Source organism: Crotalus tigris, unplaced genomic scaffold, assembly GCF_016545835.1.
Source record: "Crotalus tigris isolate CLP2741 ecotype Arizona unplaced genomic scaffold, ASM1654583v1 scf7180000017744.3724543626:3957646, whole genome shotgun sequence".
NCBI classification, from domain to species: Eukaryota; Metazoa; Chordata; class Lepidosauria; order Squamata; family Viperidae; genus Crotalus; species Crotalus tigris.
Genome location: NW_024096611.1, coordinates 1939307 through 1954733, shown reverse-complemented (window position 1 = coordinate 1954733; position 15427 = coordinate 1939307). Strand labels below are relative to the sequence as shown.

Below are 15427 nucleotides of genomic sequence, written 5' to 3'. Positions count from 1 at the left end.
ATGGCAGCCACAGCTCGTTTCTCCCTGAAAAAGGGCTTTGCAGATCCCAGGAGGGTTCTCTAGCCTCCGTTTCTTGGTTGGCTTACTCCCTTCCTGTGCTTCGTTTCCCTCTGAAGATAAGCTCCGCAGCCTCCCAGAAGCTGCTTGTGCCCGGGGATTTAAATTTGGCGCGCTGTGACGTTTTAAGGTAATCCCAGCCAGGGATTGCCTTTGTTGTCTGAAAACGGCAACTAAAATGGCGCCCGCGGTTGCCCTGGGCTGCTAGGGAATCTCCGATGATCCGAATTCAAGTTTGAATCCGGACCTGGAGATTGTTATTTTTTCCCCCAATTTGAGGAAAAAATCCCTTGGAAGGTTGGGGAGAAAAGCTCAGCAAGTGGTCTCTGCTGATGCCTTTGTTCCCCCCCCTTTTCCACCTCCAGAGCCCTGGGGCTGACTGGGATCCGTGGGGAGTTTTCCCCCCCCACACCCCCTTTTTCAATTTTAATATAGGATCAGGGATGATCCCAAGGAAAACTTAGTGGTTGGGGAAAAGGTTCAGCAAGTAGTCTCTGCTGATGCCTTCTTCCCCCCCTTTTCACCCCCCAGAGCCCTGGGGCTGGCTGATATCTGTGGGGAAATTTCCCTCCCCACCAATCCCCTTTTTAATTTTAGGTTTGAGATCAGGACTGATCCCCAGAAAATTTTGTGGTTAAATTCCTATAGGTGGAAAATATTTTTTTTTTTTTGGGAAGGGGAAGCCAATTATCAAGGGATAATCAATCAATGGATTTCTTGTCTAACCTGATAAGCTGAGAGCCACGCCAAAATGAGTCTTCTCCGAGCAGAGACCAAGTTAAGAATGGACTCCACAGGAAGTGGGGGCGTGTCAAGCTTTGGCTACTTGGTCTCAAGAGCAGGCAGACAGAGAAAACCCATCCATGGATTATCCATCTCCGTACTGAGAAAAGGCGTTCAGGTAAGACCAACGCCCCTTTGCATCCTAAGACCTGAATAAGGCAGACAGATCGTAGGTGTAAAAATAGACTAGTATGGTATAGATGTAAGACAGTAGTTGTGGGGTTGCTCTGTGAAGGCTTTGACAGTTTAATTGGGAAATAGTCATGGTTGTTTCAATAAGTCATAGATGGGTGCTGTATTCCCTATATATTGCACAGCATCTCTTCCAAATTCAGAGCTTTGTAAAAGTTATGGATACAAACATGTATGTATGTATGTATGTATGTATGTATGTATATATATATATAGCTATCATTGTGCAAATATATTGCAATATTCTGAAAGTCATAGACTTTCACAAACTGAATTTTGTTTGCTGGGATAGATCAGAAACTTTTTATATTTGTTCTTCTGACTTTCTCTTTGAAATTAAAACCTTAGATTTTTCTCTGTACTAGTGTAACTGATATGTTACATTGGGGGACAAAATATTATGCTTAGAATAAAGAGTACGGTATCTCTTGCTTATTTTGTACATGCAATTTCTTGACATAAATTTCTCACGGCATTTGTCTTTCCTGTGTTTTAAACAAATAGCACAGGACTTTTATTAAGAATCTTTTGCTGTGAATTCCTGTCCAAACAGATTATTATATGCTGAATGAATTCTGCTGTTTCTGCTGCAGTGAAAGCCTAAAGAATAAGGCATGAAAGATAGGTGACAGAAGAAACATTTCAGATGCTTTATTAGTTTATTAAAATCTGACAAGCGGGTAGGGCTAGAAATAGCTTCACAGATGGCACTTGGCAGTATACCAGGCAGCTCTTTCCTTATGCGTTCTGCACACTATCCATCAAATATGCCAGCCAATGGCAGCTTACAAAAAAGGAAATGGTAAGCATCAATTCAGCTTATTGGAGGCTCTGAGGTTAGACGTCAGTGCTGCACTGTGCACGGCTGAGTCAGTGGCTGACAGAAAATGAATTGAAATAATATCTTGGGGGCTTACCTCTCTGAGCACTTAATGGGCTGAAAAGCTGTAACAAGAGTGTTACCCTTGAAATGGAGAAGAAAGGAGGATGCTAGAAAATGAGGCTAATAATGCATTGAGAGGAGAATGGAAATAACAAATATGCTGAACTTAGCAAGTAATGCCAGAGAATGCTGAACTGGCTTCTAAACCTGCAGGCTGGAGAGGAGCAGCAGATTTCTTTTGTACTTTGTTTTCAACATTTTCTCCATGTTTTTGTGTTCCTACCCTTTTCTACCCAAAAAGCAGGTGCGTATCTGTTAACAATCCAATATAGTTTTCAGAACTTAACTGAGAAGGAAATATATAAAGGAGAGGGAATAGTTCTTTGTGTAATTGATCTCTTAAAATATTTATATGATAAAGAGAGATTGTGTGACCACAGATTTAAAATAGCAGCTATAATATAAATAAAAATATTATTGAGCAGAAGCTGAATTGAGCAAAAATAGAAAATATATGAAATAATGTATTTAAAGTTTTGATGATTCTTTAGTTTTTGTTAGATTATTTTTTTTCTCTATTTGTGGTCTTCTAGGCCAAGAATTTATAAAGGTAGTATTTAAAGTTTCAAGTTCACTCTGGTTGCTTTAATAAGGAAGTAAAAAGATGGTTCCTGAGTGTAAAATGCAAGTTATGTCATATCATCCTTATCTTATTCAACAATATGAAAATAAATCATATCTTTCTAGAGTTTACTTTTTAGTTTCTGTTAACGGTGTTATGCATTTTTTCAGCTGTTATTGGTGATGCTTAATTTATTGATTGGAATAGTAAGAATAAATTACAGTGTCATAATACAGAACTACTCCATAAGAGCATCTCTAAAGTTGTATGCATGTATTTTATCAAGACGTTTCTGCTGTATGTGATTGGCTGACCAGTAAATTATTATCAGCAAGCCACATTTCAGATTGCTTTATGGAAATAGCTTGGATCAGCTATCCCCCCCCCCCAAAAAAAAAACAATCTGAAGAGCCTGCTATATAGTAGCAACATTGTATTATAACAACATTATATAGAAGTTGAGCAAGGACATCACTTCTGTAGGTTGAACTTAGAAGTCTGGGCTACAAATCCCTGTATATTAGAGTATTATAATTATATAGAGGCTTATAAAGTGTTCTGCCTGGATTTATAATTAACATGGGTTTTTCTAAGGCAGTGATTCTCAACCTTTCTAATGCCGTGACCCCATAATACAGTTCCCCATGTGGTGGTGACCCCCAAGTGGGTGTGGCCACCAATAAGAGGGAGTAGGACAGCTAGGGAAAAGGGAAAAAAATGATAGACAGCATGGTTTGGCGACCCCCGTGAAATGGTCATTCGACCCCAAATGGGGTCCCGACCCACAGGTTGAGAACCACTGTTCTAAGGGGACAAAGTGAGAAATTGAAATCTAATCTAACATAATAGTCTGTTTAATAAACAAAACTAAAACGAGGCATATAATTTAACATGTTTTTATAAATATCTCAAAGGTTATAAATGTAAGAACTAAAATATTTGAGGAGAATGGGAAATCATAGCTCATTTACTTGAATATAAATATTCAAGTAAAGCAAAATTTTATTTGGCAGTATTTTTTTCTTGGAATGAAGTGTCCATAAACACAAATCACTTTCAGACACTACATCTTTTAAAAGTGAAGAAAAAAATAAAGACAATAGTAGCAGTTGACTAATAGGAATTTGACAAAAGAAAGGAATTATGCAAGATAAATTCAAAACCTAATGGGGAGGGAAAGTTGAGTAATGCAGCTGGTTGAACTTTATATTATAAAGCTACTGTTTTAGTGTTATTCTGTAAAATTTTTCTGTGCATTTTCATACACACACAGACATACACATACACACACACTATAACTTTTAGAAGGTCAGGATGATTTAATTTCTAATATAAACATGAAATAGATTCAGTTTGAAGGTGTAGTTTAGTTCTCATTAAAACAGAACATTGGGTACAAATGTTTATACTATTGTTTTTGAGGAAGTTTTTGTAGCATGATTACTATCTCACTAGAGTTTTTATCACTTGGGTAGGAAGCATTTTATCTGAGTCATGAGGCATGCTTCCTGTAGCATGTAGATATATCCAAGTATTAATATGCATGAACTTGGCTTGTGTTCGGAAATTTCTGAAGAAGATTGTGTTTCATTATGCGGGTTTTATAAGATTGCTATTGAGCCAAACCTTTCTGGAATGAGCAAAAAAGGTGTGTTTCATCTAATGCTGTGGTAAGCAGATTCTTGCTCCTGTAATTGAAGTTTCCTATTTTTTTCTTTCTCCATCACATTTTCCTGTGCTAGAGCTAGAGTATCTAGAACTAATTAGGTGGATGGAGGGATGCAAATAAAAAGGGGGAAATGCTTACCAGCTCTTACATCAGTGGACAGATACAAATGGATTTCATATATGTCTAGAAATAGGTGCAAAATGTCTACTTGGTAAAAATATTCCATTTCACATGACTAAATTGCAGAGTTTTAAAGTTATCTTTTTATTCCCTGCTTTAGAGTTTGAGATTATTATTTTTTATCAACTAACACTTCTTCTTAAGCCGCTTATAGGTTTGGAAAATGACTTCAAAAGGAAAAGGATGAGAAATAATAAAATACAAGTTATTTCAGTATGCTTTCCCACTTTCTATTTCTTTTGGATGGAATATGGGGTTTGCCATTTCCTCCTTTCTAGGACAGTATCCTAAGTTCTGTATACCTATAGACCAGTGTTTCCCAAACTTGACAATTTTAAGGCATGAGGACTTCAACTCCCAGAATTCCACAGCCAGCAACGCTGGCTGTGGAATTCTGGGAGTTAAAGTCCACATGCCTTAAAATTGTCAAGTTTGGGAAACACTGCTATAGACAATTGAGACTGTAGTGATGTTGATCCCAAAGTCTAATGCAGGGGTGTCAAACTGCCAGCCCACGGGCCGGATGCGTCACACCAAAACCATGCCCACCCCATTGCCAGCAATGAGGAAAAAGTTGCAATATGTTGCGACACATCATGTGACGTTGTGAGTTTGGCATCCCTGGTCTAATGGATTCTGTATAATTGAGGTGCTCAGTAGGATAAAAACTGCTGCTACTGCACTTTATGTGGCAATTCTAAATTTTTTTCTAAATGGATCTATTCTTTGAATACATTCACTTTCTCAGAAGTGGCTTTTTTTTTTTTTTTTGGTCCTGAATTGTATTGACTGTTTTGATATTACTGTAACCAATTTCAGTAGTTTTGAAACATAGTATGTGGATTACAGTAGCTTTGCCAGTCTTCATGCCTTCCAGTTGTGGGCTTTATGCACATCTGTGGGTCTTTGGTTGTAGAAGGCCATAGGATGTCACAAGAATGGTGGTTTTTTTTTATTCTGTTAGTACTGTATAAGAGGAACAATTGCAGGTACTCTTCGTATTGTGTTTAGTTGGTTTGATAGAATGTTACCAGACCAAATATGATTTTAATGTTCTAGTTCAAGGATGTCAAACTGCCGGCCCATGGGCTGGATGCGTCATGGCGAAACCACGCCCACCCCATTGCCAGCAATGGGGGAAAAAATCACAATACGTTGCGGCATGTGACATTGCGAGTTTGACACCCCTGTTCTAGTTGATTAGCACTTTACTTTGATATTAAGCAACTAATAAAAATGTTAGTTCTATGTAGCTTGAAATATTCATCTAGTTTTGATTTTTTTCAAATAGAGCAGTTTGAGATTTGTATAGAAAAGGGAAGAATTTAAAAAAATATGAATCTCAAACTTTGAATTAAACTTGACATGCTTCATAATATAAATGTATGCATATTTCATGATTTACAGTATATAATACTGTAGCCAAAGAACTTTGTGTAGCTTTCATATTCATCTGTAAAATATAAAAAATCTCAAAATAGTTAAAAGATAATAAGCCTGGTTGGTAATATATAACAATAATATATGACAACAATTAATATTTGAAAGACTGGAGAAAGAGGGAACCATTCATATATGGACAGTGTCAGGCCGTTTCATAGGAAAGACAAGTTTTTTGATCCCTCTCCCCTTAGCTCCATAAGGGTTGAAGAGATACAACATGCAATCACAGTTCACATGTTAGGACAGATTCTACCAGGAACATATCATCTTATAGGTAATAATCAGCTTCTGAAATATCCTCAGAAACCTATTGGCAGCCAGTACGCTGGTTAAAATTGAGTTATTATTTTGTGAAACAGTTTTCACCTGTTTGCACATGGACTAACACTTTCTGTACACACTTTAGAATCTTAATCAGAAGGCAATCTCATGACCCAGCATGTTGCAATCATTGAGATGTGATGCAGCATGAGTTCCTGACAGTCTTCAGGCATCCAATCCGGACATCCATTGCATTTCTGGTTTGGCTCATTTTGTTGCATTTCCCAACTCCATATGAACATGTTGTCAGGGTGTCATGAAAAGGTGAAAATCTTACCATATAAATATGACTTTCCCACAAGCAACATGCCTCTTCTAAACAAATTACTACTGAAATTGACAAAATAAACATTCACAATATAAGATCTATTTTATATTGACTACTTGAGGATTCTAAATACTATCTCATCCTGTTCACTTTTCTTCTAGTACTTCATCTCGTCTTGTTAAGGGTGATTGCAGCACAATGAGTCTTCATGGGGCTAGTGGTGGGCATGAAAGATCAAGAGAGCGAAGAAGGTCAAGTGATAGATCACGTGACTCGTCCCATGAACGTCTTGAGTCCCAGCTCACTCCGTGCATCAGAAATGTTACTTCACCAACAAGGCAACACCAAGGAGGTATGTTTTAGTTATTTACTTTCTAGTTTTTTTTAGAAAGTAAATATCTTTGTCAGACATAAACATCTTTTCACTTGGGTTTTTGTGTCACAGACCTAAAATGTGAAATCTTCAAAATTAACATTATTAAGACTCTCATTGGGAATATTTATTTATTAAATTTATTCACTGCCCATGTCTCATGACTCTGGGTAACTTACCATGTGGTGTAACAATATAAAAGATTAAAATGGTAAGAGAATAAATACATTAAAAATAAAGAAATATCTAAGATAGTGGACGGTATACCAGAGAGCGGAGGAGAAATCTAATAATGCAGTAACCACCTCCAGGATGGCAGAAATATAAAACTCACCATTTCATATTTATAATTTGTGTGAAAGTAAAAATTACTGAGGAAATTACTTAACCCTCGAATACAGAAATGTTTGAGTACAGTGTTACACATGTATGTTCTTTTTGGTATGCTGTATTGATGCCTAAGCATGGAAACTGGTTGTATGGCATTTTTCTTCAATCTATCCTCTTCCACGTGTTTTGAATACTGGCAAGCCTTTTGCGATGGAGTGTGACATAATCCAAACTATCTGGAGAGAACCCCATTAGGGAAAACTGGTCTATGGCGCATCAAACTTTAGAATAATTTAAAGTCTTATCCCATTGCTGGATTATTTTTTAATTAGTTTTTTTGTCCTACCTTTATTACTTTATAAGTAACTCCAGGCAGTAAACACACCTAATGCTAGTGCCAGGAGACTGCCTCTTTTCTCTGACATATCCTGAGGTAGTACCCTGAGTTACTACTGGCAACAAACCAACATTAAAAAACACGTTTGGCCTAATGTGGAAAAACTGTTGCCATTGTAAATATGCTTTTGAGATATAACGTCTTCTGATACTGCAACTCAGTGTTAAATAGTTGTATTATTTTTCCATTGCAGAACGTGAGAAGGATCATAGTTCATCTCGACCAAGCAGCCCTCGTCCTCAGAAAGCTTCTCCAAATGGCTCCTGTAGCAGTCTAGGAAACAGTAGTAGAAACAGCAGCCAGTCAAGTTCAGAAGGGAGTTGCAAGAATTCTGGAGAAATGGTTTTTGTGTATGAGAATGCAAAAGAGGGCGCACGGAACATAAGGACTTCAGAGAGAGTAACACTTATAGTGGACAATACTCGATTTGTTGTAGATCCTTCAGTTTTTACTGCACAGCCAAATACAATGCTGGGCAGGTTGGTATTGGTTTTTATTGCATATGTACCATCAGATATCCCTGTAAATCATGGCTAAAAACAGATGTCTTAGTATTGTGAAATATTTTTGATTTCACTATTTGCTGCTTCTGTCAAAGAGCCATGGTGGCGCAGGGGCTAGAATGCAGTATTGCAGGCTAATTCTGCTGATTGCCAGCTCTTCGATTCTCACTGTCTCAAGGTTGACTCAGGCTTCCAGCCTTCCGTGGTTGGTAAAATGAGGAGCTAGATTTTGGGGGGCAATAGGCTGACTTTGTAAATCGCTTAGAGAGGGCTGTAAAGCACTGTGAAGCAGTATATACGTCTAACTGCTAGTGCTATTGCTGTCAAACACTTGAGTGTAACATTTCAGATGCAGTTAGTCTCCTTTAATCTATATACTGTATTTTTCATGAAGTACAATTTAGCTATTGTGTGGTTTCTTTTTATACAAGTCTATCCTTCCTGGAAATAAGACACTTCATGGCTTTTTTCTCAATAATTATTTTTCAAATAATACTTTTGTTATTTTGAAATTACCTAATGTAAAATTTTTCAGTGGTGTCACATTCATTTTGGAGTAGAGTATGTGATAATGAGGATGCATACATTGACAACATATTTATCTATAGCAAGAGACTTTTTTTAATACCAAGGGTCACACTTGAATACGTTGTGAGCCTCATTGAAAAAGTAATAGGGGCAGAGAAGGGTAAAGCAAGAAGTAATTAAACAAAACAGCTGATTTAATTTATATTTAAACTTAAATAAAATGTAACAGTGCTGTTATCGTTACCTATTTAATTATTTCCCTCTTATGATAAACATAATAGTTAGGCAACTTTGGAGAAGCTTTAGTAGCCAAGGCCAAAGTTTGTGGAAAGGGTGGTGATGAACATGATATGAAGCTTAATGTAGTGCATGTTCAGTCTCTGCTAACCTGCTATTTTGAAACATGTCAGTTCAACATGAATTGCAAATCTTCCAAAAAAACAGAGCGGTTGACTATTTTAATGTAGGGAAGATCTTTTTTAAAAAAATAATGTTTCAGCTTCAGAAGGCTCTGAAGAATAGCCTGTTTAATAATACTACTAATGTGGAGATCAATGTTTTTGCTTACTCATCCAGTTCCACACAAACATCACCAAAAGTTGCAAAACACCTCTATTTTAAAAGTTTAAATTCAGAGATTAATGTTTTTGAATAAATTCATATTTTGCATGCATAAAAATATAGTAAACATTTCAAAATATTTTTTCCTTTGGATATATGAACATAATGTAACCTCTTGTAAAGTCTGCAAATCCCTTAACAGTGCATATTCTGAATTTCCTATAATTCCTTCTAAAGTTTTAGCAAATTGAATTCAAATACTGATGTGCTCTGTGTGGATTTTGAATAAAATGCTTTTTTTTCTCTATATATAGGATGTTTGGTTCTGGAAGGGAACATAACTTCACACGGCCCAATGAAAAAGGAGAATATGAAGTGGCTGAAGGAATTGGTTCCACTGTGTTTCGTGCTATCCTGGTGAGATCTCGTAAGGGTTCATCCCACCCTTTCACATTTATGAAATTAAAAAAATGGAAAGTCATTCTTATAAAAGTTTATCATGAGCATCTATAATTTATTTAAATGGTATACTAAGTACTACTAATACATGCTGCAATTTTATAAAAACTTGGAAAATTCAGGAATAAAGAATTTAGATGTAACTCTGTGATTTTTGAAACTTCTTTGTTCCCACAACTCATGTAATCTGTCTGAATGTTAAAGGATTCTTTATGTTAGTTTAGTTAAGATACTGGCCATTCCTTTTGGGATTACCATTTATGTGCTCTCTTCTGGAATATGGCAGTGCATTGTTGGGGAAAGCCAACAATAGTGAGCAAACTATTTTTCATAAAGTATGCTTATGATTACTAATATATTAATTCAAAAGACTTTTAAGTGCCCAGAAAAACACCAGAGTTCTGAAACTTCTCAGTTATGTTATTTGTAAGTATAGGAACAGAAGACTGAAGTTGAAAGATAGAATGAAGATATTAAAATCTTTGTCTGATAACATTTCTGAGGGAAGAGACATTTCCTAAGATTCATTACACATAATGTTAGCCAAACAATTTGAATTGCTCTCAGAATTTAATTGTTGTTCTCCAGCACTATGACTGAAGAATCCACCAATGAGTTATTTCAGTCCTCCTGCTCAATCAGACTAAGTTGTCAGAGTTGTCCCATTGGCAGCAGACTCAGCCTTTTCATCCGCCAATGGGAAAACAGAACCACAGACTCCTGGGTTCTGCGCACCATAAGAGAAGGCCTGTCCCTGGAGTTCAAATCCACACCCATAAACCATTTTGTCTCTTGTCCAGTCCTGAGAAACCCAATAAAAAGAGGTCTCATGGCAGACGCAATTCGGCATCTGCTAAGCATCAAGGCCATAGAGGAGGTCCCAGCGGACCAGGTAGAACAGGGGTTCTACTCCATCTTATTCGTAGTCCCAAAATCATCGGGGATGGAGGGCAATCCTGGACCTCAAGGCCCTGAACCTCCATCTACAGTATTGGAAGTTCAAGATGCAGATGCTCCATTCCATCTTGGGCGGCATCAGACGAGGGAATGTCATGACCTCAGTTGATCTCATGGAGGCATATCTGCACATCCCCATCCTCCCGGATCATCGCCAATTCCTGCAGTTCTGTCATCTCAACCGCCATTTCCAATACAGGGCCCTACCATTCGGCCTCTCCTCTGCTCCCAGGGTATTTAACAAGATCCCGGCGGTTCTGGCAGCACACTTAAGATTGGCCTTGGTATGCGTCCAGTGCTACCTAGACGACATCCTGATCCAATCAACTTCTGTCACGACCGCCCAGTCGGATCTGGCCCTCACGATCAGGACTCTTCAGGACCACGGATTCTCCATCAACTTCAAGAAGAGCCAGACAGTCCCCTCAACGCGCCTCTTACACCTGGGCACGGTGATAGACATGGACTTTTGTCACGTGTTTTTGTCGGAGGACCATCAGAGAAGTATCCGAGACTTGGTCCTCAGAGTCCGCAGGGACCGGGTAGTACTGCTAGCTATGCTTTCCCAGCTACTGGGGAAACTCATATCTTGCATAGTGATAGCGCCTTGGGCCAGACTACATGCTCGGACCCTCCAATGAGTCATGCTCCCGTACCAGAGACTGCACACCAGCTCTTCCAAAAAGTTGGTACAGGTCCCCAGTCAGGTGCTATGTTCTCTCAATTGGTGGACATCTTCAGCCATGCTCAAGGGGACTCCCTTCAAAGAGCCTCATCTCATTCTTATGACCACGGACGCAAGTCTCTTCAGCTGGGGTGTACACCTCCAAATCCAGATAGCCCAGGGCCAGTAGTCGTGTTCGGACCTGAGGCACAACATAAACTGGTTGGAGCTCAGGGTGATTCATCTGGCTCTCGAACACTTCCACAAGGTGATTGGCGGAAAACATGTGCTTGTCCTCATGGACAATGTAGCTGCAAAGGCCCGTGTGAACTGGCAAGGAGGCACCCGTTCCAAGTCCCTCATATCAGAGGCTCGAAAGTTGGGCTCCTGGGAAGAGAAGAACCTGCTTTCCATCAGGGCCAAGCATATCTCGGGAGAGGCGAACCGGCAGGCAGACTTTCTCAGCAGGTCAATTGTGGACCATTTGGAGTGGCGCTTACACCCGGATCTCTTCAAGGAGATCACAGACAGGTTGGGCCATCCAATCGTGGACCTCTTTGCCTCGCTGGAAAACGCCCAGTTCCCAGGTTCTTTTCACGTTTCCCCTCCTGGGGGGCGGCCTTCCCTCCTCTTCCTCTGATCCCTGCAGCTATCAGGAAGGTCCTAGAGGAACAGGTGGAACTAATATTCATTGCACCCCACTGGCCCAGATGGCCGTGGTTTGCGGACCTAGTGAGCCTCTCCGCAACTCATCCGTGGTGGATTCCCGAGAGTCGGATACAGTTAACGCAGAGGTCCCTGCAACATCCAGACCCCCAATGGCCGCCTGGCACTTGAACGCCACACCCTGACTCAGGAGTCATATTCATCAGGTGTGATTGACATGATTCAGGCGGCCAGGAGACCTGTGACTAACCGCATCTACGATCACATTTGGCGGAATTTCTGTCACTGGTGTGACAGGAACAACCTGAGTCTCTCAAATGTGACCATCCCAAGGGTCTTAGACTATTTACTGGAGGATGTTAATAAGGGGTTGTCATCCAACACCATTCGGAGGCAGATAGCGGCCCTTTCCACGGTACTGTCCTGGGACAGTTCTCAACCCTTGTCTCAGCATCCCATGCTCCGCTCCTTCCTCAAAGGAGTCACAAATAGCAGACCACCAGTGGTCCATAGGTATCCCTCCTGGGAGCTACCACGGGTTCTACAGGCCCTAACCGCCTCACCCTTTAAACCCATTAGAACCTGTTCCTTGCGATACTTGTCACTCAAGGTCTCCTTCCTGATTGCCATCACCTCCACCAAATGTATCTCGGAGCTGGCTGCTTTTATCTATCAGGAAGGACCTGTGCACGTTTCATGAGGATAGGGTGGTTCTTCGGTTAGATCCTTCCTTTGTCCCTAAGATTAATACTGTGTTTCATAAAGTACAGGAGGTTATCCTTCCAAATTTTTGTCCACGTCCGTCACATGACCTGGAGCGCCAATGGCACACATTGGATGTACGTAGAGCCTTACGCTGTTACATCAAGTGTACGGCGGCATTTCGTAAATCAGAAGCCCTGTTTGTATCATTTCAACCCTCTTCCATGGGTCAGAAGGTATCCACCTCTACCATAGGCAGATGGATCAGGGCGTGCATAGCAGGAGCATATGTTTCGCTTTCTCTGCCAGTTCCTAGTCATGTGATGGCACACTCCACCTGCAGTGCTGCTACATCTGTGACGTGGGCAACACAAGCATCCATAGAAGATATTTGCAGGGCGACGACATGGTCCTCGCCTTCCCCTTTCAGTAGACATTACCGGTTAGACAAATTCGCCTCGCCTGAGGCTTCTTTCGGTAGACAAATACTATAACAGGTAGTGACAGGACTGGAGACACAGACCCCAACTGAATCCCTCCCGTAGGGACTGGGGGGGCTTTGGTAAGTCCCATTGGTGGATTCTTCAATCATCATGCTGGAAAAGGAGCGTTGGCTTACCCGAACGCCTCTTCTCAGCATGAAAATGAAGAATCCACGCCTGCCCCTCTAGAGATCAGTTAGGTCAGTGTCCGGCAGTTGCTTTACCTTGTACTTTCTTGGAAAGTCATCACGTCGAACTGTTGTTATTGGCTCTGCCATTGATGAAACTGGGGGATCCCAGGCAAGGATGGGCGTGATAACTCTGACAACTTAGTCTGATTGGGCAGGAGGACTGAAATAACCCCTTGGTGGATTCTTCATCATCATGCTGGGAAGAGGCATTCAGGTAAGCCTTTTCTAGTTCTATCATAGTCTCCCTATGACAGGAAAGAGATTGCTTCATTCTGCAGCACCACTGGGTACCCAATTTGTGTGCAGCAGCAGAAAACCATGAAAGGATGTAGAAAAATGAAGGGTTATTCTCTACAAATTAAATATTTTCTCATGTCAGTTTCTTTTTTCTTTTTTAATTTAAGGATTATTACAAGACTGGGGTGATACGTTGTCCTGATGGAATATCTATTCCTGAATTACGAGAAGCGTGTGACTATCTATGTATTTCTTTTGATTATAGTACTATCAAATGTAGAGACCTCAGTAAGTATAACATTGCTCTTAACCGCCTATATGTATATTTTTAAGATGCTGTTTTCTGCCCATAAACTAATTTTAAGTAATATTTGAGCATTTATCAATTTTAATATCATAAAATAGACTGTGGATTTGGCAGACTATTGTGTTTAGTAATATATACTGAAGTTATACTTGTTAAGTGGAGGTTTATATATAAAATTTTATTTCACTCATAGATGAGCCTCATATAGCATATAATAATGCAACTTATAACCAACAACTCCATATATCTGGATTGTAAAATGGAAAAAATATTTAAAATTATTAGCATTACAATTACAAATGTCTAACATTAAATATTTCTACTGATTATATAGAAAGAGGATGCAATATGAAATATATTTAAAAATATTAATAAATTTATTAGAGAACCACAAAAAATGTCACTGAACATAAGCTATCTAAGCTATGGGACATAGAGCTAAAACTCTGCATCGTAACTCTAGAGAACATTGTAGCTCTAAAAACTACATGTAGGAATCATAAATAATATCAAGACTACCAAGCTGTTAATAAAGGGATTCTAGTCTAATAAATAGGCATAGCTTGAACTCTGTTACGTATAAACTTTTCAATTAATGAAAAGGTTGGAGTATTTCCAATGTGTATATGCTGAAGGAGAACTTGCTCAGTCGACTCAACTTCTCTAAATTTTCAGAGACCTAAATGTCCCAAGTATAGGATTTTTTTATATTTTTCTTTCAAAACAGTCAAAGTAATGCCTCTTCTATGTTTTGGATACTTTTAATTGAATAAGATATGCTGCAGGTGCTACTGTATGTCTGTGCTGTCAATACTAGGGAGAATTGGAGCACTACTTAGATCAGGCTTTATATCTATTAATATTATTAGATGAGTAATGTATAATTGGAGTCAGAGTTATTATTTGTGTGCGTGTGTTTTCGTATTGTCAGCTCAAGATAGCAGTTGTACTAATTAGTTCCCTCCTATTTTCCGCACAACAACCACCACCACCCTGTGAGGTGACTTGCGCTAAGAGAGAGAGACTGGCCCAAAGTCTCCCAGCCAATTTTCATGCCTAAGTGAGACCTGGAATTCAGAGTCTCCGGGTTTCAAGAGTAGCACTTTAACTGCTACACCACATTATTTAACTGCTACACTCGATATTTGCTGCTTCGGCACAGAGCTGGCTTAATCAAATCTCAAGGATAGTAAATAAGGAGAGAGTCTTAGACAACTTTATTTATCTAACAGGAATTACTTCCAAACAGACTGGAATTCATCCTCCACAGTTAGGCAGTTTAAAACTTTAGATTAAGCTTTCTCTAGAAAAGCAAAGTGAAATATGAACCGAAGGCCCCCCATAAAACATTGATGGCAGTATTCTTGTTCAATGTAGCAGGTAAATTACTAGTCCTTTTTGTTTGCTATATTAAGGGTGACAAATACAGTCCTTTGAACTCTTTGGGTTGTGTAGCATGAGACTTTCTACTACTAGAAGAATGAAAAATACTGAAAGTATGTTACCTGCTCAAAAAACTATCTGACTATTTGCAAGGCATGGTTTTTGAGGTGCCTGGAAAACCCTAATAATTGTGATGTGTTGATTAATTCTTGTGTTACATTATTTTGGTCCATCTTATTTATCTTCATATGCAAGTCAGAGATGCCTTG

General features: G+C 39.3%; 1 protein-coding gene across 6 annotated transcripts in view; it reads left to right on the top strand.

Annotated features, from left to right (window-relative positions):
* The window catches only part of BTBD10 (BTB domain containing 10), a 34421-nt gene that overhangs the window by 12600 nt on the left and 6394 nt on the right, over window positions 1-15427 (top strand). For 5 of the 6 annotated variants that reach the window (XM_039340359.1, XM_039340358.1, XM_039340357.1 and 2 more), the window contains 4 exons: window positions 6580-6770; window positions 7712-7997; window positions 9425-9527; window positions 13636-13756. In XM_039340359.1, the coding sequence (XP_039196293.1) occupies window positions 6617-6770; window positions 7712-7997; window positions 9425-9527; window positions 13636-13756 (664 nt within the window). In that variant the 5' untranslated portion in view covers window positions 6580-6616. Of the gene's footprint in view, window positions 1-1912; window positions 2220-6579; window positions 6771-7711; window positions 7998-9424; window positions 9528-13635; window positions 13757-15427 lie in introns of those variants that run through there. The other variant, XM_039340361.1, reaches the window with a different exon arrangement.